The sequence below is a fragment of the Oncorhynchus keta genome, chromosome 31 (genome assembly GCF_023373465.1).
Source record: "Oncorhynchus keta strain PuntledgeMale-10-30-2019 chromosome 31, Oket_V2, whole genome shotgun sequence".
In the NCBI taxonomy this organism is placed as follows: Eukaryota; Metazoa; Chordata; class Actinopteri; order Salmoniformes; family Salmonidae; genus Oncorhynchus; species Oncorhynchus keta.
The window spans coordinates 13,546,880-13,569,682 of NC_068451.1; the positions used below are offsets into that span (position 1 = coordinate 13,546,880).

Below are 22,803 nucleotides of genomic sequence, written 5' to 3' on the forward strand. Positions count from 1 at the left end.
TGAAAAGCTAGTAATTTGTTATGTCATCGTAGTCACTGTCAGAAAGAGACTGGTCCGGGACTTCCTTCATGGTAACATCACCAATCCCCTCTTCATCTTGGACTTCTATGTTCTCATAAAGCTCAGAGGAGGATGAGCTGCTTGAATCTTCTGTATAAAGGACTCACATTACTATTTACATACATCCACAATAAGCTACATGTTTTCAGAAATTTGCATCTACAATACCTTCAGAAAGTATTTACACCCATTGACTTTTTCCATATTATGTGGTTACACAGCCTTAATTTAAAATGGATTAAATTTAGATTTTGTGTCACTGGCCTACACACAATACCCCACATTTGTCAAAGTGGAATTATGTTTGTAGCAACACTATGTGCAATAATAGTGTTCAACATGATTTTTGAATGACTACCACACGCAATTATCTGTAAGGTTCCTCAGTAAAGCAGGGAACTTCAAATCGATTCAACTTCAAAGACATTCAAGGTTTTCCATTGCCTCGTAAAGAAGGGCACCTATTGGTAGATGGTTAAAAATAAAAAAACACACATGGAATATCCCTTTGAGAATAGTGAAGTTTTTCATTACACTTTGGATGGTGTATCAATATACCCAGTCACTACAAACATACATCATTCCTACTCAGTTGCCGAAGAGGAAGGAAACCGCTAAGAGATTTGACCATGAGGCCAATGGTAACTTTAAAACATTTACAGAGTTTAATGACTGATGGGAGAAAACTGAGGATAGATTAACAACATACTCCACAATACTAACCTAAATGGGGGGAAAAAGGAAACCTGTACAGAATAAATATATTTTAAAACATGCATCCTGTTTGCAATAAGGCACTAAAGTAAAACTGCAAAATATGTGACAAAGAAATTAACTTTGTCCTAAATATAGAGTGTTATGTTTGGGACAAATCCAACACATCACTGAGTACCACTCTTAATTTTGTCAAGTATGGTGGTTGCATCATGTTAAGGGTATGCTTGTCATCAGCAAGGAGTAGAGAGATTTTTTTAGGATAAAAATAAACAGAATAGAGCCAAGCACAGGCAAAATACTAGAGGAAAACCTGGTTCAGTCTGCTTTTCAATAGACACAGGGAGACAAATTCACCTTTCAGCAGGACAAAAACCTAAAACACAAGGCAAAATATACATTGGCCTAGTTACAGTTTTGATTTAATTTGGCTTAAATCTATGGCATGACTTGGAAATTGTCACACCCTGATCTGTTTCACCTATCCTTGTGCTTGTCTTCATCCCCTCCAGGTGTCACCCATCTTCCCCATTTTCCCCTGGGTATTTAAACCTGTGTTTTCTGTCTGTCTGTTGTCAGTTCGTCTTGTATGTTCCAAGTCAACCAGTGTGTTTTCCCTGTGGTCCTGCCTTTTCTATTCTCTTTTAATAGTCCTCCCAGTTTTGACCCTTGCCTGTTTTCTGGACTTTACCCGCCTGCCTGACCATTCTGCCTGCCCTGACCTCGAGCCTGCCTGACCATTCTGCCTGCCCTGACCTCGAGCCTGCCTGACCATTCTGCCTGCCCTGAACTCGAGCCTGCCTGACCATTCTGCCTGCCCTGACCTCGAGCCTGCCTGACCATTCTGCCTGCCCTGACCTCGAGCCTGCCTGACCATTCTGCCTGCCCTGACCTCGAGCCTGCCTGCCTGCCTGCCACACTGTACCTCCTGGACTCTGAACTGGTTTTGACTTTTTGCCTCTCCACGACCATTCTCTTGCCTACCCCTTTTGGATTATTAATAAATATCAAAGACTCAAACTCTATGCCTCCTGTGTCTGCATCTGGGTCTCGCCTTGTGCACTTATAGAAATGGCTGTCTAGCAATGATAAACAACCAACTTGACAGAGCTTGAATAATTTTAAAAAGTATAATTTGCAAATATTGTAGAATCCAGGTGTTGCAAAGATTTTAGAGATTTACCCAGAAAGACTGACCGCCGTAATCACTGCCAAAGGTGATTCTAACATGTATTAACTCGGGTCTGAATACTTATTTAAATAGATATTTATTTATTTAAAAAAATATATATATATATATATTTCTAAAAACATGTTTTCACTTTTGTCATTATGGGGTATGTGTTTTTAATTTGTTTTATCCATTTTGAATTCAGACTGTAACAAAGTGGAATAAGTCAAAGGGTATGACTACTTTATGAAGGCAATGTACATTACAGACAGTACATGACTCTAGAATCTACTGCACAGTTGTGATCCATGTAGGGGAATACGTGTACCTGGTGCCGCCATTGAACATGACTTAATGTCAAGGACTAGGCTTAATCTTTCTCAAGGGAACCTACCCTTAATTGTAATGCATCAATGTTTGAACATTTTAATCACCCCTTTGCATGAACGGCATAGCCACAGCAAATAGTGGTGCTGCAGCACCCCCTCATGAATTGAAATGAAGTCATAAATAATACGTACACAAAAATCACAATTAGAGAACAAGGGCGTAATTACTCCTGTATGAGCAGAGAAACGCACTCCTCTTTACTCACAGTCGCATAGCAGCCTAGACCTACTCCCAACCGAAAGCCTGTGACTTGTCAATGTGATTTTGTTTAACTGACTCTCCATCTGTATATTTGGTTAATTCTCTGGCTGGCCAAATAAGTAGAGGTGGTAACTCATCTATTTGTTTGCTCATCTATCACTGATTAGAAACATTTAGCATGCAGTAATGCACCTTAAATCAAGCGTAGGCCTATTGTTATGCTCAATGGCGTATAGGCAACTCCAAAAGCCTGCAGAGGTTGTGAAATATGAACAGGAGACTCATGCTTTTGAAAATATAGATTGCTATTATTCTCTTATCAGTATCATGATGAAGATACTCCCAATGTAAGACCCTACGCCTGCTCCCTATCAAAGCGGAGGGAGGGTAGAAAAGAGATGAAACGTGGATCAAAAAAGCATGGGCTTTGCCTTGGGCTCTGTTTCAAAATCACGTTTTTTATATGACAGCTGTTCTACATGTTGCTGTGATGCAAGTTGTGTGGGAAAAATATGATGTCTTTTATTCTGTTATATTTCATTATATTCCCAGCCTACGACAAAATATATGTGTGTTGACTGTTTAAGGAACAAAATAACTTGATTTTATATGCATGGCACAGCCATGTAGCCTATCGGCTACACAGACCAGTAAACATCATTACACTCTAAATATGCCATTCTATTCTTTTGAAAATAAATTGTATTGGTCCTATAATGTCTCTTAGGACCTGCCAAAAAACTCATTCATTATGGATTTCTTTGTGATGGTGTATATTTAATTAATTTATTAAAACAGACATCCACCCACATCTACTCCCACTCCTAATTATGCTGGCATGTGCATGGGAGATATAAAATACTTATCTCGGCAAGAATGTGGTAAAAATGGGACTGTGAATTGGGTCTGTAAAACATTGCCAGATAAATAAGTAAAAATACAGTCAAAATGCCTTAAAGTCTGTCTATAACGGGTATTAGTGTCTGTAATCTAATTGACTCTGTCATTCTGAGGTGTAGCTCTCCATAGCTTAATGGCAGATTAGAGTGAAAAACAGAGCCAGGCAATTTCCTCCATCTGAATGAGGACCATCTCTCTCTTCAACTCTCCCTCCCTCTGTTGGATTCAAGCATGTGCCTGCCAGAAATACTACCCTTTCCATTATTCACTGTGATAGTAAATCTGGCGAAAACTAAAGGAATTAAGTACATTTTAAATCCTCACAGATGTTTATGCCCCATACCCAATGGCCCCATCTGTCAGACTATTTTAGCTCTTTGAATTGAGTTTTGACACAACCTGAAATCACAGTGGCTTATAAACTTAGAGAAACCTTTGAATATGATTTGTTCTGTTTCTTTCAGAGATTACACCGGTGGCGTCAAATTAATTTGGCAGGTTTTGAAACACAATATGACACAAGAAAGGAGACTGAGAATTAGTCTCTGCAGGGAACATTACACGGTTCAATGGAAATTCTGTCCACCTTTGAAACACACATGCACAGACTCATCAGAAATGTATCAGGTACCTTGATTTTGACTGCTCAGTTGGTGGCAGTTGCTGTTCACAGGCTGTTGCTGATCCTGGTGTGCACTGGTTGATTGCACAGGGGAATGTGTATAGGTGTTCTCTGAGGAGAAAATGAGAAAATGTGCTCCCAATGAAGTAATTACGAATCTACATACTTTCTCCCCAAAACTTTCAAGACAATACTTTCATGTACTGTTCTGTAGTGCAAAAAGCCTTTGCTGTTGTGTCTACCCCATCCAGTGTTTAGACACAGCCAGATGAATTGTGTGTTGTTGTTCCTGTGTATTTGATTTGAACGGACCTGACTGTAGATGCTGTTCCACTGCCATCCCCACGTTGTAGTAGGATTCCCCTGATGATGTACTACTACTCGATCCCAAGGATGGCTCTCTTCCACAGATCAAGTCTGTGAGGGCAGTTTCTCTCAAATCTGGACCTGGGTGGTTAGCATTCCACACAGTTACTCTGTTATCATTGATTCATGAGAATGGATTTCGTAGATGCACTGACTGAGTCTGTTGCAGCATTTACCATTGAGCATTTTGGACTGACCTGAGTCCAGCAGCTCCTTCTCCAGTGTCTCAATGTTTTCATAGCATTCCCCAGAAGACGTGCTGGATGACACCAGCGAATGCACTGGACATACAAATGGTTGTTAGTGTTAGTATGTTACGATAGGGCTCTAATTCATATTTTCTGTCACCATGGCAAGTTTCAGCAAATTATACCTTTTCTGATTCCTTGTCCTGCAAACGGTTGTAGAAAAGTCTCAGATTTTAAGTGGACATTATGTCCTTTTAAGACTAAGAAGAAACCTGTCGGACATGGACACAATATGATCATGGTAAAATCTGGTTCACCCAACCCGACAGTAACTTACGACTTTGGGTGGCAGGGTTTTTTCTCTCAATGCCGTTGATTGTCTCAGCAACAATATTATATTTCTCAGGAGCGTCAGAAGTCTCTGCTGTCTGCGTGGTTTCACATGGCTCTCTGCTTGTGCTTACTCCATTGTCAAGGACCCTGACTAATGAAAACATAAAAGACCATTTGGTTGGCACTGAGTGAGTCCTTGGACCACTTTCTCCCTTAATAGCCATGTGTCACTTCCCATCTTTTTTTCTTTTAGAATTGCACTATTCATCCAAAACTATGAAGATGAACTGACCAAGTGCAGTAGCCATGGCAACAGAGGGTTGGTCATTGAAGTCATAGTTTTCATAGTCAGAGTCACATGAGGCATCGGTGTCATTCTGAGTGGGTTTTTGGGAAAGGTACTGTGGAGCTGCATGAAAGGTCACATAGAGAAAATGTATTCTGACAAGTGGGACACTTGAACTAATAAGACATTTCCTGAAATTGCAAGTAACTAATGGGCACAGAGAGGACAAGTTCATCAGTAGGAACTCACTGTAATCAGCTTTGTCTGTGGTGACTGTGAGGAGGTTGACTCTCTCCCCTCGGTCAGTGTGTTGAGACTGGATGGACAGCAGACGGCCATCTTGTCTTTGGTGAACCAGAAGTGCTAGTAATGAAGGGAAAGTTTTGCCTTTTAAACTCCTCTTTACCGAAACTAGGATAATAGATTTGTTGGCCTTTTGTTGTCTTTGATGTTGGACAAGAAGAAAAGGACAATACATCTCAAAACCAATTAAATATTTGAATTAGACCACCGTCACATATGGCACATATTCAAAGCATTATCATCCCTGTGAAATAAAATATGCTGCTTTTTTAAGTTGATGTGAAAACAACACTGGTGGTGGGACTCTCTTAATGAGCAATCAACCAACCCAGGGGTATGAATACTGTTCCAGTTGGGTGATTTGCTTTGTGTACTGTATTGAATCACATTGCATTGTGTTGTTGTATTATCATAATTGGCAAAACATTGAGAAGAATATGTAATACCCTTCAGACAAAGCAGTTTCTCGGTGTTAATTACTGCTTATTGATGATAGCATGTTTGTTGTTGTTGGTGTGAACAAATGGGAAGAGTGACAGTTGAGTATGAGGCAATGAAAGAGAAAGAAAAATGGAGAAAAACAATGACTCACCAGCTCTCCTCCTGTAAGACAGGAAGAGTGAAGCATTGGAGAGGAGTGTGAGGAGGAGGGCTATAGACAATGCGATGCAGCCCCAGACAGCAGCTACGGGAGGAGAGGACCGGCTCTCTGCACTGGTGACTAGTAGAACTGAGCCTGCTGGGAACAAGAACAAATCATAGTGCAGAGTACAGACTAGATAACAAATTCTTCTTGACATGTTCTAATGAGCAGAGCAGACATTCTTGGTGTATTATTACACAGATGGAGGGTCATGTGTGTCAGCATCTATTGAATGTACCTGTGGTTGAAGTCTGGGTGTTCTGTTCTGCCGTCTTGTTGCCTGGTTGAGATGGAATTCCTGTCAGGGAAATAGAAAAGTCCTAGGGGTGTTAGAGAAATAGAATGTATAACAGATGCATGGCTCACTTCTCCTGAGTAATCAAGGCACTCTTGTTTGAAAGACGGGGAAAAGGTTTGTTTAACAAAAACATTTGCTCAAAAATTGAAAATCCAAGAGGAGTTGTGTTTGTCCATCTGTGTATCTAATGATCTACTGAACCAATATCTGACTCTTATTCAAGAGTTAGACATTGCAGTCAGTCATTTGGCAATTACTGCAAGGAATGTGTGTGTTTCTTAAAGAATTTACTTGAAATGTGTAGGACTCCCAGATTGATGGATGTAGCCTTCTGAGTAGGCCTACATAATAAATCACTTGAGGTGTTCTGATGTGCATGGTCAACAAATGTGCTGGTTGATAAAATACCTGTATTTATGGGAAAGATGTTTGAAAAGGGTATTTTGTTCTTAAATGATATTGTGATGGTAGAGTTATGTCCTTCATGGAGTTGTTCGGGAAGGTCTGCTCAATCCAAGAGTGCAACGAATTGATTACAGCATTGCCCCAAAAAAATGGAGGAGGCGGGTGGCAGTGGGAGGAGGTAGGGAACTGGTCTGTCTGCCCAATATAAAGGATACAAACTGGAGGAGGCAGGTGGCAGTGGGAGGAGGTAGGGAACTGGTCTGTCTGCCCAATATAAAGGATACAAACTGGAGGAGGCAGGTGGCAGTGGGAGGAGGTAGGGAACTGGTCTGTCTGCCCAATATAAAGGATACAAACTGGAGGAGGCAGGTGGCAGTGGGAGGAGGTAGGGAACTGCTCTGTCTGCCCAATATAAAGGATACAAACTGGAGGAGGCAGGTGGCAGTGGGAGGAGGTAGGGAACTGCTCTGTCTGCCCAATATAAAGGATACAAACTGGAGGTGGCAGTGGGAGGAGGTAGGGAACTGCTCTGTCTGCCCAATATAAAGGATCAAAACTGGAGGAGGCAGGTGGCAGCAGGAGGAGGTAGGGAACTGGTCTGTCTGCCCAATATAAAGGATACAAACTGGAGGAGGCAGGTGGCAGCAGGAGGAGGTAGGGAACTGCTCTGTCTGCCCAATCTAAAGGATACAAACTGGGGGAGGCAGGTGGCAGCAGGAGGAGGTAGGGAACTGGTCTGTCTGCCCAATATAAAGGATACAAACTGGAGGAGGCAGGTGGCAGCAGGAGGAGGTAGGGAACTGCTCTGTCTGCCCAATATAAAGGATACAAACTGGGGGAGGCAGGTGGCAGCAGGAGGAGGTAGGGAACTGGTCTGTCTGCCCAATATAAAGGATACAAACTGGGGGAGGCAGGTGGCAGCAGGAGGAGGTAGGGAACTGGTCTGTCTGCCCAATATAAAGGATACAAACTGGGGGAGGCAGGTGGCAGCAGGAGGAGGTAGGGAACTGGTCTGTCTGCCCAATATAAAGGATACAAACTGGGGGAGGCAGGTGGCAGCAGGAGGAGGTAGGGAACTGGTCTGTCTGCCCAATATAAAGGATACAAACTGGGGGAGGCAGGTGGCAGCAGGAGGAGGTAGGGAACTGGTCTGTCTGCCCAATATAAAGGATACAAACTGGGGGAGGCAGGTGGCAGCAGGAGGAGGTAGGGAACTGGTCTGTCTGCCCAATCTAAAGGATACAAACTGGAGGAGGCAGGTGGCAGTGGGAGGAGGTAGGGAACTGGTCTGTCTGCCCAATATAAAGGATACAAACTGGGGGAGGCAGGTGGCAGCAGGAGGAGGTAGGGAACTGGTCTGTCTGCCCAATCTAAAGGATACAAACTGGAGGAGGCAGGTGGCAGTGGGAGGAGGTAGGGAACTGGTCTGTCTGCCCAATATAAAGGATACAAACTGGAGGAGGCAGGTGGCAGTGGGAGGAGGTAGGGAACTGCTCTGTCTGCCCAATATAAAGGATACAAACTGGGGGAGGCAGGTGGCAGCAGGAGGAGGTAGGGAACTGGTCTGTCTGCCCAATATAAAGGATACAAACTGGGGAGGCAGGTGGCAGCAGGAGGAGGTAGGGAACTGGTCTGTCTGCCCAATATAAAGGATACAAACTGGGGGAGGCAGGTGGCAGCAGGAGGAGGTAGGGAACTGGTCTGTCTGCCCAATATAAAGGATACAAACTGGAGGAGGCAGGTGGCAGTGGGAGGAGGTAGGGAACTGCTCTGTCTGCCCAATATAAAGGATACAAACTGGAGGAGGCAGGTGGCAGTGGGAGGAGGTAGGGAACTGGTCTGTCTGCCCAATATAAAGGATACAAACTGGAGGAGGCAGGTGGCAGCAGGAGGAGGAAGGGAACTGGTCTGTCTGCCCAATATAAAGGATACAAACTGGGGGAGGCAGGTGGCAGTACACATGCATATACATGCATATGCACACACTCTCATTCAAATGAACACATACAAGAACACACACACATACATGTAATAGTGCCAGACATGCACACAAACATATAAAGTAGGCATTGCTGTTATGATTTCAGTTGTTCTTGATGTCCTTTGTTTTAAATGTAATATTTAAAAAATAAATAATTTGCATTGTTGCTTGCTGTTTTCTTCTGTCTCTTCCTCTTTCTCTTTAGTTCATTCTCTTGGTTGTTGGTACATTGGAGTTGGGGGGGCGAATGGTTGAGGGACAGCTATTGGGGAACTGTGGGGGGATCTTGGAGGGTTCGGATTTCACATGATTGTGATCATGAAAAAGGGAACTATGACATATATTTTATATCACTATCATGCACACGTTCCCTCACACATAAGGATGGCTCTGTTGTGGAAAGACTGATACTGATGATCAGTATGATCTGATACTGATGATGTTTGATAGTGTCTTGATGCTGTATTGTTTATCCTTCATGTTCTATTACTTTAATGTTATCCCTTGTGTTTTCTGTAATAAATAATTATTTTAAAAAAATTAAAACATGGTCAAATTTAAAAAAAAATTTAGATGCAAGATTTAAAACCCATGGAAGTGCCAAACAACTGTTGTTATGTTGAGGTCAAGGCAGTTTGGATGTTTTCTCACCAAGGAACTCTTGAACTTGGCTCCCAGGTTGAACATCTTTCATTGAGGGTCTTCCTCAGACAGAGCTATGGTTTGACATGTCTACTTTCTGAGTGACATGCATTACTTTGGCCTGTGTGTTTTTGTGCTGCCTGTGTGTTTCATTTTCTTTTCCCGTTAATAAAAATAACAATAATTAATATGCAAAGCTGCTGTCTCTTTTCGGCATATGACCTTTCACATCACCTGATCTCTGCATTACTGTAGGAGGATTTGAAGCTTGTTCGTCAGTATCAGTGTTGAGAGTGACTGAGACTCTGCTATCCATTCAGACATGCTGATAAGGTCACGAGCCAAATCATTCTTGATTCGCAATCATCAGAACCCTGATTGTCGACAGCGTTTAGCATGCTGAAAATCAGCGCTAAGATGATGGGGACTTGGTTCGCCACCAAGACACCGGATGTTCAGTCATGCTAATGTGTTTTACATGTTATTACTGCACTATCCGTATTCAGACCGATCTAAGGAGAACATACACACATCATGTAACAGCATAGCTATTTTAAGTAGTGGGCATGACATTGACTTAGCTTCTATTCACATTTAAAATTTCATTTTTAAATGACATGATTGTGAATACAGTAAGTGACAATGATAATATTATAGCTGCAGGCTTACCTGAACAAACCACTGCAGCGTCCTCTTTGTGTCCACAGTCGTTGACTGTCCCCAGGGAGGGACACTCCCATAGGTTCCTCTCGCTCCCCCCACAGTTCACCTCATCTAAGAGAACCAGACCAACACCCGCTTCAAAGGACCCGTCCTGCCCACTCACATTTAAGGCAGAGCCACAGCCCAATTGAGCACAGACCACGCCCCCATCTCTCAGGTCCCAACTATCGTCACACACCGTTCCCCATTTTTCCTCTCTCCACAACTCCACCCGTCCTTCACAGTGGTGTGAGCCTCCAACCAATCGCACGGCCTGGTGCCCTGAGGAATGGACAGATCAACCAATCAGTTCATAGATAATCAGTTAACCTCGATAGAAGCTGGGCCTCACTCATCACTAAAAAGCAGCTTGAAAATTGAATCGCGCTGGAAGGAGGAACTTGTTGCAAAGCGTCCACAAAACACTTGGAGAGCCCATACGATGGGTCTCCATTGCATGCAATTTGCAGGCGTTACTGCAACAACGTGTTGGTGGTTGCTCAAGATGCTTGCCGATCCAAGCATAAGCTTTGCAATGACGGTCTTACCACAGGTTATCTCAGTCAGGTTAGAGCAGTCTGTGTATGAGAGCTCTGTACAGTTCTCCACCAGTAGGTCTCTGTAGACACACTGGCTCAGACACGTTGAGTTGGAGTAGTTTAATGTAGCTGTGCCATTCTGTCGGCGCTCGTACACTGCCCCGCAGCTCAGGTTGGTACATATGTCCTCCACCACTTTGGCCCACTCTGCAGACCCAAAGTCAAAGGTCACTGGCCTCCACAGCCCTCGATGGAGCACCTCGACAACCCCAGAGCAGTGCTGAGATAGCCTGGGGGGGTGAGATATGGCTGGAGGGATGGAGAGATGCAGAATCAATATGAGAGTGAAATACAGATTTATATTTCCCCATTTCCCCATGTGGTGTAGTCAGATGTACAGTACATGTTATACAGCATAATACACACACATACCCAGACACATTGAATGCCCTAGTTGTTTGTTGGCCTATCGGTTTCTGTGCTATTTGCAGACGTTCAGCAGAGCAACCACATCCTGTGAGTCATGTCCTGTGGAAATGTCACTGGGTGGTGAATTCGGAGGGGGACACTGAAGTCGACCAACCTGATTCTAGAAACACCACGGGACCAAATACTCTCAGTGGTTTCAAACCATATGACACTGGAGCCTTTGGTACTGCATTTCACTCTTCAGTCTTCACTTTTTTCCCTGTTTAAATGTGGTGGATGGAATTGCACTTAATTGAAGTTCAACAAATAGAGAATGAAAACCAGGTTAGTGTAGTATGATTATAACTGAATAACTGATTGATAGTATTTTCCTTAATAATCTGACTCCACTGGACCATTTGATATCCTCTATGACACGAATGACAATTGACCCATTATTTTTATTTTATGTTTGTGTGGGTTGTTCCTCCCACTTTGCACTAGTGGAGCCTTACGCATCACCCTGGGAACAATGAAAATATCGTCTCACTATGGCTTAATTGCTGGTGACCTGTATCATTATAGTAAAAAAAAAGCCTTTGCCTCGTCTCATTTCGATCTCAGTATAATGACTTGTGAGCAATCAAATTCTCTGCAGGATTGTTGCTTGAGGTTGTGTCTCCTCCCTCTAAGAAGCACACAGACACCTTACCCATTCATCCCTCTATTTTTGCACCTAGCAATTTGACTGGATGGGCACGAGGGATTGGAATTTGGGGTTTAGGAAGGAATGGGGGGTGGTATTCAGAGAGTAAGATCGATGTAGATTGCAGTGGCCTCCGGAACCAAATGAAGCTTGATTGGAGGCTCGGGTTCTGAGGATCTTTTTAGCATAATACCAACCATTTAAATAAAACTGGAACTCACTTAGATTGGATGTCTGCTGCTCATCAGTCTCTCTCGACCCAGAGAAGTTCCCCGGAACAGAGTGGTCTTTATTTAGAAAGGCTGAAATATGACAAACAACAACAACAAACTAAGATAAATGACACATTATTGTGGTTATGCGTAGATGGGAGTATTCATGCAACTGTCCAATCAGTTATTTCAGCCTACTTCATGTTGCCAATGCTACATGAAGCCCAGGGCACGTACATTACAAACAAGTTATTGAATTTGGCTCTAATTAGAATAATCTTTTCCATTTTGTAAACTGTCTGTTGGTGGTATTTCAAGGTGGCTACACAATAGTCCCATTAGACGGATATAATATGGAGTCTGTAAATCACTATATTTACACTGGTTTTCACAACAGCTATTATCAACTGCCTCAATTGGTTAATTTAGTTGTTAGATGGGTATGCCATGAATGACATCTGTGGCTCATTGTTGAATTAATCGATGCAGATAATGCATCATCTTTGTCAAGCAAAATAATAGTTTGTTCATGCTTTCATCCCCCCGTCACAGCTCTCCTCCTCAGAAAGCAATTAATTTTGAACTATCACTTTGTTTATGTATCACTCTGTGACAAACTAGTGAGTCATACAAAAACAATTACGCTTCAGCCAATCATTGTTGACTATTGGTTGATTTGAATTCCCTGCACTTTTATGTTGCTTCAAGCAGCCTTTGAATTTTAGCTCGCTAGTGTTCGATGAATCCTATTGGTTGTTGCAGTAAACACCTTACATTGGGAAGTAAAGTAATCCTCTGTAGGATTGTGCAGCATTTAGCCTACACCTAATTGGCATCACTACGGTCAGCCCCTTTTTGTATGAATATTTTATTATTTGCTTGAACACACCAACACGTGCTGTCAACAAGTAGAATAAAACGACATGCTCTTGTACATTCAGACATGAATAAGAAGCAAACAGAAATTCATTAAAAAATATGGTGATGTAGAAGCATAATGAAAAACCAAATGTGACTCCACTGCCGACTATTTTGATGTGCATAGCTTCAGTATTATCCAACAACTCATACAAACAATTGTAAAATACATTTGATGCTTTTGATGTACATAGAGTACAAGCGTCATACTTTCCATCAAAAGAGCCACTGAAAATAATATAGTTGAATACAATCAAAGTCAAAATATTAACATTCTTTTACAGTGGATTGGTGATAAGGTTCCTTCTATTAAAGATTGGCATAAGATACTATTTGAATTGGTGCCTCTGGAATATCTGACATGTACATTGCATTCTAAAACAGACCAGTTCTACAAAGTATGGGAACCTTATCTAAATGGCCTAGAACCTGAGGTATCAGCTATTATGCTGCAAGGATTCTCTTAGAATGGCGGGGATCTATGTATTTCAGAACTACACTGTACGTTCCATGTGTGGAACCTAACCTCTTGGTTTAAACTGAGATTTTTGGTTTAATTTCTGTTTGTAAGTTTGTTTAAAATGTATGTATTGAGAGACGCAATGATGGTGATGGGGTGAGAGAAGCACCGAGCAGGAAGAGGGAAATGGTGTACGTATGTATGTATGTGTATGTATGTATGTGCGTGCGCGTATATATGTGTATATGCATGAGTGTATGTATATGTATGTGTGTGTATGTAGATATGTGTAAGTGAGTGCTGTTTTTTGTGGGGGTTTTTTGTGTGCTTTGTCTCTGTTGTTGTATCTCTTAATATGGGTGAAAATTGTGAAATTCCAATAAAAATACTAATATTAGATTAAACTGTGTTACCTTGAGAGAGGACCAGAACTGGCAGAAGTATTGTCGTCCTGAACAGTTCCATCTCACAGAAAACAGTCAGGCCGGGGTCCTTTGAGCATACTCCTCAACAGAAACAACTTTGTTCTTTTAATATTAATAACAATCGAATGAGAAATAATGCACGTTACTGATCTTATCATGAGTCAAGCAGTGTGCTATATGTCAGAACTTGTGTACTCACTCTATTTCTGTTTGCACTGCTGCAACTGGTGGTTTCCATGAGCATCGTCTCTGACACAAAATCAAATAGGCTTCTGTCTGTAGAGCACACTACTTTCTCAGACACATAGACTGGCTGTGAGATACACCCACTGCCGTACACACAACTACAAGAGGTTCAATTGTTGGCTAACACCCTCAACAACGATTTTAACCTCCCAACGCAACACACAAAAAAGGTTGAATAAACAAACAAACTCAAATTCATATGCAATTTTAAAGAGGCTTACTATTCATCAAATCAAATCAAACCAAATCAAAATTTATTTGTCACATACACATGGTTAGCAGATGTTAATGCGAGTGTAGCGAAATTCTTGTGCTTCTAGTCCCGACAATGCAGTGATAACCAACAAGTAATCTAACTAACAATTCCAAAACTACTGTCTTATACAGTGTAAGGGGATAAAGAATATGTACATAAGGATATACAGAGTGATGGTACAGGGCAGCATACAGTAGATGGTATCGAGTACAGTGTATACATATGAGATGAGTATGTAGACAAAGTAAACAAAGTGGCATAGTTAAAGTGGCTAGTGATACATGTATTACATAAGGATGCAGTCGATGATATCGAGTACAGTATATACGTATGCATATGAGATGAGTAATGTAGGGTAAGTAACATTATATAAGGTAGCATTGTTTAAAGTGGCTAGTGATATATTTACATAATTTCCCATCAATTCCCATTATTAAAGTGGCTGGAGTTGGGTCAGTGTCAATGACAGTGTGTTGGCAGCAGCCACTCAATGTTAGTGGTGGCTGTTTAACAGTCTGATGGCCTTGAGATAGAAGCTGTTTTTCAGTCTCTCGGTCCCAGTTTTGATGCACCTGTACTGACCTCGCCTTCTGGATGATAGCGGGGTGAACAGGCAGTGGCTCGGGTGGTTGATGTCCTTGATGATCTTTATGGCCTTCCTGTAACATCGGGTGGTGTAGGTGTCCTGGAGGGCAGGTAGTTTGCCCCCGGTGATGCGTTGTGCAGACCTGCATTCATTATTATCTCCTTATGTTGATAAAGAGGAGCATGTAAAATGAATCGGACCCAAATAACTCTGTTTTAGGATTCATGAGAACACAATAATACATGGCGTCAGACCAAGGCTCTGCATCTGTCCTTTTGGTCCTAGACCTTAGTGCTGCTTTTGATACCATTGATCACCACATTCTTTTGGAAAGATTGGAAACCCAAATTGGTCAATACGGACAAGTTCTGGCCTGGTTTAGATCTTATCTGTCGGAAAATATATCAGTTTGTCTCTGTGGATGGTTTGTCTTATGACAAATCAGCTGTAAATTTCGGTGTTCCTCAAGGTTCCGTTTTAGGACCACCATTGTTTTCACTATATATTTTACCTCTTGGTGATGTCATTCGGGAAACATAATGTTAACTTTCACTGCTATGCGGACAATTTTTTTATTTATTTTTTTATTTATTTTTGTACTTCCGGTGCCGACAGAGATGGCCGCCTCGCTTCGCGTTCCTAGGAAACTATGCAGTTTTTTTTTTTTTTTACGTGTTATTTCTTACATTAGTACCCCAGGTCATCTTAGGTTTCATTACATACAGTCGAGAAGAACTACTGAATATAAGATCAGCGTCAACTCACCATCAGTACGACCAAGAATATGATTTTCGCGACGCGGATCCTGTGTTCTGCCTTTCATCCAGGACAACGGAATGGATCCCATGCGGCGACCCAAAAAAAACGACTCCGTAAAAGAGGGAAACGAGGCGGTCTTCTGGTCAGACTCCGGAGACGGGCACATCGTGCACCACTCCCTAGCATTCTTCTCGCCAATGTCCAGTCTCTTGACAACAAGGTTGATGAAGTGTAGCATTCCAGAGGGACATCAGAGACTGTAACGTTCTTTGCTTCACAGAAACATGGCTCACTGGAGAGACGCTATCGGAGGCGGTGCAGCCAGCGGGTTTCTCCACGCATCGCGCCGACAGAAACAAACATCTTTCTGGTAAGAAGAAGGGCGGGAGCGTATGCCTTATGGCTAACGAGACATGGTGTGATGAAAGAAACATACAGGAACTCAAATCCTTCTGTTCACCTGATTTAGAATTCCTCACAATCAAATGTCGACCGCATTATCTACCAAGAGAATTCTCTTCGATTATAATCACAGCCGTCTATATTCCCCCCCAAGCAGACACATCGATGGCTCTGAACGAACTTTATTTGACTCTTTGCAAACTGGAATCCATTTATCCGGAGGCTGCATTCATTGTAGCTGGGGATTTTAACAAGGCTAATCTGAAAACAAGACTCCCTAAATTTTATCAGCATATCAGCATATCGATTGCGCAACCAGGGGTGGAAAAACCTTGGATCATTGTTACGCTAACTTCCGCGACGCATATAAGGCCCTGCCCCGCCCTCCTTTCGGAAAAGCTGACCACGACTCCATTTTGTTGATCCCTGCCTACAGACAGAAACTAAAACAAGAAGGTCCCACGCTGAGGTCTGTCCAACGCTGGTCCGACCAAGCTGATTCCACACTCCACGACTGCTTCTATCATGTGGACTGGGATATGTTTCGTATTGCGTCAGATAACACCATTGACGAATACGCTGATTCAGTGTGCGAGTTCATTAGAACGTGCGTTGAAGATGTCATTCCCATAGACACGATTAAAACATTCCCTAACCAGAAACCGTGGATTGATGGCAGCATCCACGTGAAACTGAAAGCGTGAACCACTGCTTTTAATCAGGGCAAGGTGACTGGTAACATGACCGAATACAAACAGTGCAGCTATTCCCTCCGCAAGGCTATCAAACAAGCTAAGCGTAGGTATAGAGACAAGGTAGAATCTCAATTCAATGGCTCAGACACAAGAGGTATGTGGCAGGGTCTACAGTCAATCACGGACTACAAGAAGAAAACCAGCCCAGTCACGGAGCAGGATGTCTTGCTCCCAGGCAGACTAAATAACTTTTTTGCCCGCTTTGAGGACAATACAGTGCCACTGACACGGCCTGCAACGAAAACATGCGGACTCTCCTTCACTGCAGCCGAGGTGAGTAAGACATTTAAACGTGTTAACCCTCGCAAGGCTGCAGGCCCAGACGGCTTCCCCAGCCGCGCCCTCAGAGCATGCTCAGACCAGCTGGCTGGTGTGTTTACGGACATATTCAATCAATCCCTATACCAGTCTGCTGTTCCCACATGTTTCAAGAGGGCCACCATTGTTCCTGTTCCCTAGAAAGCTAAGGTAACTGAGCTAAACGACTACCGCCCCGTAGCACTCACCTCCGTCATCATGAAGTGCTTTGAGAGACTAGTCAAGGACCATATCACCTCCACCCTACCTGACACCCTAGACCCACTCCAATTTGCTTACCGCCCAAATAGGTCCACAGACGATGCAATCTCAACCACACTGCACACTGCCCAAACCCATCTGGACAAGAGGAATACCTATGTGAGAATGCTGTTCATCGACTACAGCTCGGCATTCAACACCATAGTACCCTCCAAGCTCGTCATCAAGCTCGAGACCCTGGGTCTCGACCCCGCCCTGTGCAACTGGGTACTGGACTTCCTGACGGGCCGCCCCCAGGTGGTGAGGGTAGGCAACAACATCTCCACCCCGCTGATCCTCAACACTGTGGCCCCACAAGGGTGCGTTCTGAGCCCTCTCCTGTACTCCCTGTTCACCCACGACTGCGTGGCCACGCACGCCTCCAACTCAATCATCAAGTTTGCGGATGACACAACAGTGGTAGGCTTGATTACCAACAACGACGAGACGGCCTACAGGTAGGAGGTGAGGGCCCTCGGAGTGTGGTGTCAGGAAAATAACCTCACACTCAACGTCAACAAAACTAAGGAGATTATTGTGGACTTCAGGAAACAGCAGAAGGAACACCCCCCTATCCACATCGATGGAACAGTAGTGGAGAGGGTATTAAGTTTTAAGTTCCTCGGCATACACATCACAGACAAACTGAATTGGTCCACCCACACAGACAGCATTGTGAAGAAGGCGCAGCAGCGCCTCTTCAACCTCAGGAGGCTTAAGAAATTCGGCTTGTCACCAAAAGCACTCACAAACTTCTACACATGCACAATCGAGAGCATCCTGGCGGGCTGTATCACTGCCTGGTACGGCAACTGCTCCGCCCACAACCGTAAGGCTCTCCAGAGGGCAATGAGGTCTGCACAACGCATCACCGGGGGCAAACTACCTGCCCTCCAGGACACCTACACCACCCGATGTTACAGAAAGGCCATAAAGATCATCAAGGACAACAACCACCCGAGCCACTGCCTGTTCACCCCGCTATCATCCAGAAGGCGAGGTCAGTACAGGTGCATCAAAGCTGGGACCGAGAGACTGAAAAACAGCTTCTATCTCAAGGCCATCAGACTGTTAAACAGCCACCACTAACATTGAGTGGCTGCTGCCAACACACTGACACTGACTCAACTCCAGCCACTTTAATAATGGGAATTGATGGGAAATTATGTAAAATATATCACTAGCCACTTTAAACAATGCTACCTAATATAATGTTACATACCCTACATTATTCATCTCATATGCATACGTATATACTGTACTCTATATCATCTACTGCATCCTTATGTAATACATGTATCACTAGCCACTTTAACTATGCCACTTTGTTTACATACTCATCTCATATGTATATACTGTACTCGATACCATCTACTGTATCTTGCCTATGCTGCTCTGTACCATCACTCATTCATATATCTTTATGTACATATTCTTTATCCCCTTACACTGTGTATAAGACAGTAGTTTTGGAATTGTTAGTTAGATTACTTGTTGGTTATTACTGCATTGTCGGAACTAGAAGCACAAGCATTTCGCTACACTCGCATTAACATCTGCTAACCATGTGTATGTGACAAATAACATTTGATTTGATTTGATTTGATATACAGCTGTACATTTCAATGAAACATGGTGAAGCGCCAAAATTGCACTCCCTGGAAGCCTGTGTTTCAGATATAAGGAAATGGATGACGGCAAATATTTTACTTTTAAACTCGGACAAAACAGAGATGCTAGTTCTAGGTCCCAAGAAACAAAGAGATCTCCTGTTGGATCTGACTATAAATATTGATGGTTGTACAGTCATCTCAAATAAAACTGTGAAGAACCTCGCCGTTACTCTGGACCCTGACCTCTCTTTTGACGAACATATCAAGAATATTTCAAGGATAGCTTTTTTTCATTTACATAACATTGCAAAAATCTAAAACTTTCGGTCCAAAAAGGATGCAGAAAAATGTATCCATGCTTTTGTCACTTCTAGATTAGACTTCTGCAATGCTCTACTTTCCGGCTACCCAAATAAAGCACTAGCACTAACTGAAGTTTATTTAAACACAGCTGCTAGAATCTTGACTAGAACCAGAACATTTGATCATATTATTCCAGTGCTAGCCATCGGCTTCCTGTTGAGGCTAGGGCTGATTTCAAGGTTTTACTGTTAATCTACAAAGTATTACATGGGCTTGCTCCTACCTATCTCTCCGATTTGGTCCTTCCGTACATACCTACACATACGCTACTGTCACAAGACACGGGTCTCCTTATTGACCCTAGAATTTCTAAGCAAACAGCTGGAGGCAGGGCTTTCTCCAATTGAGCTCCATTTTTATGGAATGGTCTGCCTATCCATGTGAGAGAAGCAGATTTGGTCTCGACCTTTTAGTTTTTACTGAAGACTGCTCTCTTCAGTAGGTCCTATGATTGAGTGTTGTCTGAAGGTGAACAGAAAGGCACTGGAGCAACGAACAACCCTTGCTGTCTCTGCCTGGCCAGTTCCCTTCTCTCCACTGGGATTCTCTGCCTCTAACCCTGTTATGGGGGCTGAGTCACTGGCTTACTTGTGTTTTTCCATGCCGTCTCTAGGAGAGGTGCGTCACTTGAGTGGGTTGAGTCACTGACATGATCTTCCTGTCCGGGTTGACGCCCCCCTCGGGTCCATGCCGTGGGGGAGGTCTTCATGGGCTATACTCGGCCTTGTCTCAGGGTAGTAGGTTGGTGGTTGAAGATATCCCTCTAATGGTGTGGGGGGGCTGAGCTTTGGCAAAGTGGGTGGGGTTATATCCTGCCTATTTGGCCCTGTCCGGGGGTATCGTCGGACAGGGCCACAGCGTCTCCCGACCCCTCCTGTCTCAGCCTCCAGTATTTATGCTGCAATAGTTTGTGTGTTGGGGGGCTAGGGTCAGCCTGTTATATCTGGAGTATTTCTCCTGTCTTATCCGGTGTCCTGTGTGAATTCAAGTATGCTCCCTCTAATTCTCTCTCTCCTTTTCTCTCTCTTTCTTTCTCTCACTCTCTTTCTCTCTCTCTCTTTCTCTCTCTTTTCTCTAGGAGGACCTGAGCCCTAGGACCATGCCTCAGGACTACCTGGCCTGATGACTCCTTGCTGTTCCCAGTCCACCAGGTCATGCTGATGCTCCAGATTCAACTGTTCTGCCTGCGGCTATGGAACCCTGACCTGTTCACTGGACGTGCTACCCTGTCCCAGACCTGTTGCTTTGGACTCTCTCTCCACCGCACCTGCTGTCTCTAACTCTGAATGATCGACTATGAAAAGACAACTGACATTTACTCCTGAGGTGCTAACCTGTTGCATCCTCTACAACCACTGTGATTATTATTATCTGTCCCTGCTGGTCATCTATGAACGTTTGAACATCTTGGCCATGTTCTGTTATAATCTCCACAGGGGCACAGCCAGAAGAGGACTGGCCACCCCTAAGAGCCTGGTTTCTCTCTAGGTTTCTTCCTAGGTTCTGTCCTTTCTAGGGAGTTTGCAGAGCCACCGTGCTTCTACACCTGCATTGCTTGCTGTTTGGGGTTTCAAGCTGGGTTTCTGTACAGCACTTTGTAACATTGGCTGATGTAAAAAGGGCTTTATAAATATTTTTGATTGATTTACTTAAAGCTTTATATGCCAGAACATTTTTGAGAGAATCTGTAGCCGCTGGCAATACTAAACCTGCATTATTACTATCTAAATTAAACATTGGTCGAAGCGAAGAGATTTTCATCAGTGTTTTACATGGGCTGGAGAAGAATTTAAGCACTGTTTGTGTGATTGTGAACAAAGACCAACTCCAATACCATTCAGTTGGTAAATTATAGGCCCTGAGTAGGGGAAGGCATGGAAGGTCTGCCTGTCTGCCTCGACAGTCTGAGCAATTAAAGGAGTTGTGTAGAAGCTGTCCCCATACACAGTAATGGAATCTATTTAAGGCTATTTTATAATAGCACTTCACAAACATCCTGAACTTCAGTAAGCAAAGGCCACCATTATTACCAATAAAGACTACCTCTAACAAGTAAAAGTTTCCTTTTATGTGAGGCAACTGAACTTAACTTGAATGGAAAAGGTCTTGGCTGTACCATAACCTTGAATATAATTGAGTACCCATATTACCAAAGGTCATCAAGGTCATTTTATTTGAAATAAAAAAACATTTATCCAGTCCTTGAAGACACCTCACAAACCTGAGGGCCAGGCAGGAAGTTATCGTGGAACCTTCCTCATCCACACAGACCGGGCCTATTCCAGTGAATCTAATTAGGACTATTGAAGCTGCCAGTACAGGCCTGGCTCTATGGTTGCAGCCTGGAGGCAGGTTTAGGGACGTCAATACAAACTGCCTTTAGCCACCACAGCTGAGCTCCCAAGAGTCAGCCTAGTCAACCTCCCTATCCATTTAACTCTTTAGAGAAAGTGAATCATGCTTCACACACCTTGACCCTGCTTCACCCTTTAGAATTGTGTTTCTATTCAGTTGGCTTCTCATTTAATTTGATTCGTCATATAGCGCCACAGAAGAAGCTATATGAGTCTCCATTGAGTCTGAAATGTTTTTGGAAAACATACACTTCTCAATGAGAGGTGACTTCACTTTCCCTTCCTGGGGATTAACTGAATACAATAACGTCATACTGTATCAACCATAACAAATACAGTCAACATACAGATGGCAGGAAATGTAAAACTAGTAGTGTATTTGAGGTTTAAAAAGGCAGAAGATTGTAATTTCCACTTTGAAATTTGATACTTGATTTATCAACCCCTATACATTTTTTAAATGAATTATAATTCACATAATAACTCTCATTTCCTGTTGCTGCAGGATTATTTTCAATGCAAATAGTCCAGGTAGCCATTTAATTACCTGTTCAGGAGTCTTATGGCTTGGGGGTAAAAACTGTTGAGAAGCTTTTTTGTCCTAGACTTGGCACTCCGGTACCTCTTGCCATGCGGTAGTAGAGAGAACAGTCTATGACTGGGGTGGCTGGTGTCTTTGACCATTTTTGGGCCTTCCTCTGACACCGCCTGGTGTAGAGGTCCTGGATGGCAGGCAGCTTAGCCCCAGTGATGTACTGGGCTGTACGCACTACCCTCTGTTGTGCCTTGTGGTCAGAGGCCCGAGCAATTGCCATACAAGGCAGTGATGCAACCGGTCAGGATGCTCTCAATGTTGGAGCTATAGAACCTTTTGAGGATCTCAGGACCCATGACAAATCTTTTTAGTTTCCTGAGGGGGAATAGGCTTTGTCGTAACCTCTTCATGACTGTCTTGGTGTTTGTTGTTGATGTGGACACAAAGGAACTTGGTCCACTACAGCCCTGTCGATGAAAATGGGGGCATGCTCGGTCCTCCTT

General features: G+C 43.2%; 1 protein-coding gene and 1 long non-coding RNA gene across 11 annotated transcripts; one reads left to right on the forward strand and one right to left on the reverse strand.

Moving 5' to 3' along the window:
- Window positions 1–4: 4 nt before the first annotated feature.
- Window positions 5–14,160, reverse strand: LOC118364489 (T-cell differentiation antigen CD6-like). 4 transcript variants are annotated; one of them, XM_035746058.2, is made up of 14 exons: window positions 14,073–14,160; window positions 13,862–13,968; window positions 12,080–12,160; window positions 10,754–11,053; window positions 10,173–10,487; window positions 6,416–6,475; window positions 6,127–6,273; window positions 5,481–5,594; window positions 5,238–5,354; window positions 4,950–5,096; window positions 4,622–4,705; window positions 4,371–4,505; window positions 4,068–4,169; window positions 5–150 (listed from the first exon to the last, which is right to left on the reverse strand). In XM_035746058.2, the coding sequence occupies exons 2-14, from the start codon at window positions 13,911–13,913 to the stop codon at window positions 8–10; spliced, it is 1,797 nt and encodes a 598-aa protein (XP_035601951.1). In that variant the 5' UTR covers window positions 13,914–13,968; window positions 14,073–14,160; the 3' UTR covers window positions 5–7. The 4 variants fall into 4 exon arrangements, with proteins under 4 accessions (XP_035601951.1, XP_035601950.1, XP_035601952.1 ...); XM_035746057.2 differs by having other exon boundaries at window positions 5,238–5,594; window positions 6,127–6,270; XM_035746059.2 differs by lacking the exon at window positions 5,238–5,354.
- Window positions 6,263–9,027, forward strand: LOC127914295 (uncharacterized). 7 transcript variants are annotated; one of them, XR_008087931.1, is made up of 4 exons: window positions 6,263–7,334; window positions 8,018–8,086; window positions 8,156–8,362; window positions 8,569–9,027. It is a non-coding gene; the product is annotated as an uncharacterized LOC127914295 (long non-coding RNA). The 7 variants fall into 7 exon arrangements; XR_008087929.1 differs by having other exon boundaries at window positions 8,018–8,362; window positions 8,500–9,027; XR_008087928.1 differs by having other exon boundaries at window positions 8,018–8,362.
- Window positions 14,161–22,803: the final 8,643 nt, after the last annotated feature.

What these genes read in the sequence shown, in the direction of transcription:
- LOC118364489 (XM_035746055.2), bottom strand. Translation starts at nt 13,913, where the DNA reads ATGGAACTGTTCAGGACGACAATACTTCTGCCAGTTCTGGTCCTCTCT. An exon ending in CACCCAGACTTCAACCACAG is followed by an intron (nt 6,274 to 6,415) that starts GTACATTCAATA and finishes TCTTGTTCCCAG; the next exon opens with CAGGCTCAGTTCTACTAGTC. An exon ending in TGCCATGGCTACTGCACTTG is followed by an intron (nt 5,097 to 5,237) that starts GTCAGTTCATCT and finishes TGTTTTCATTAG; the next exon opens with TCAGGGTCCTTGACAATGGA.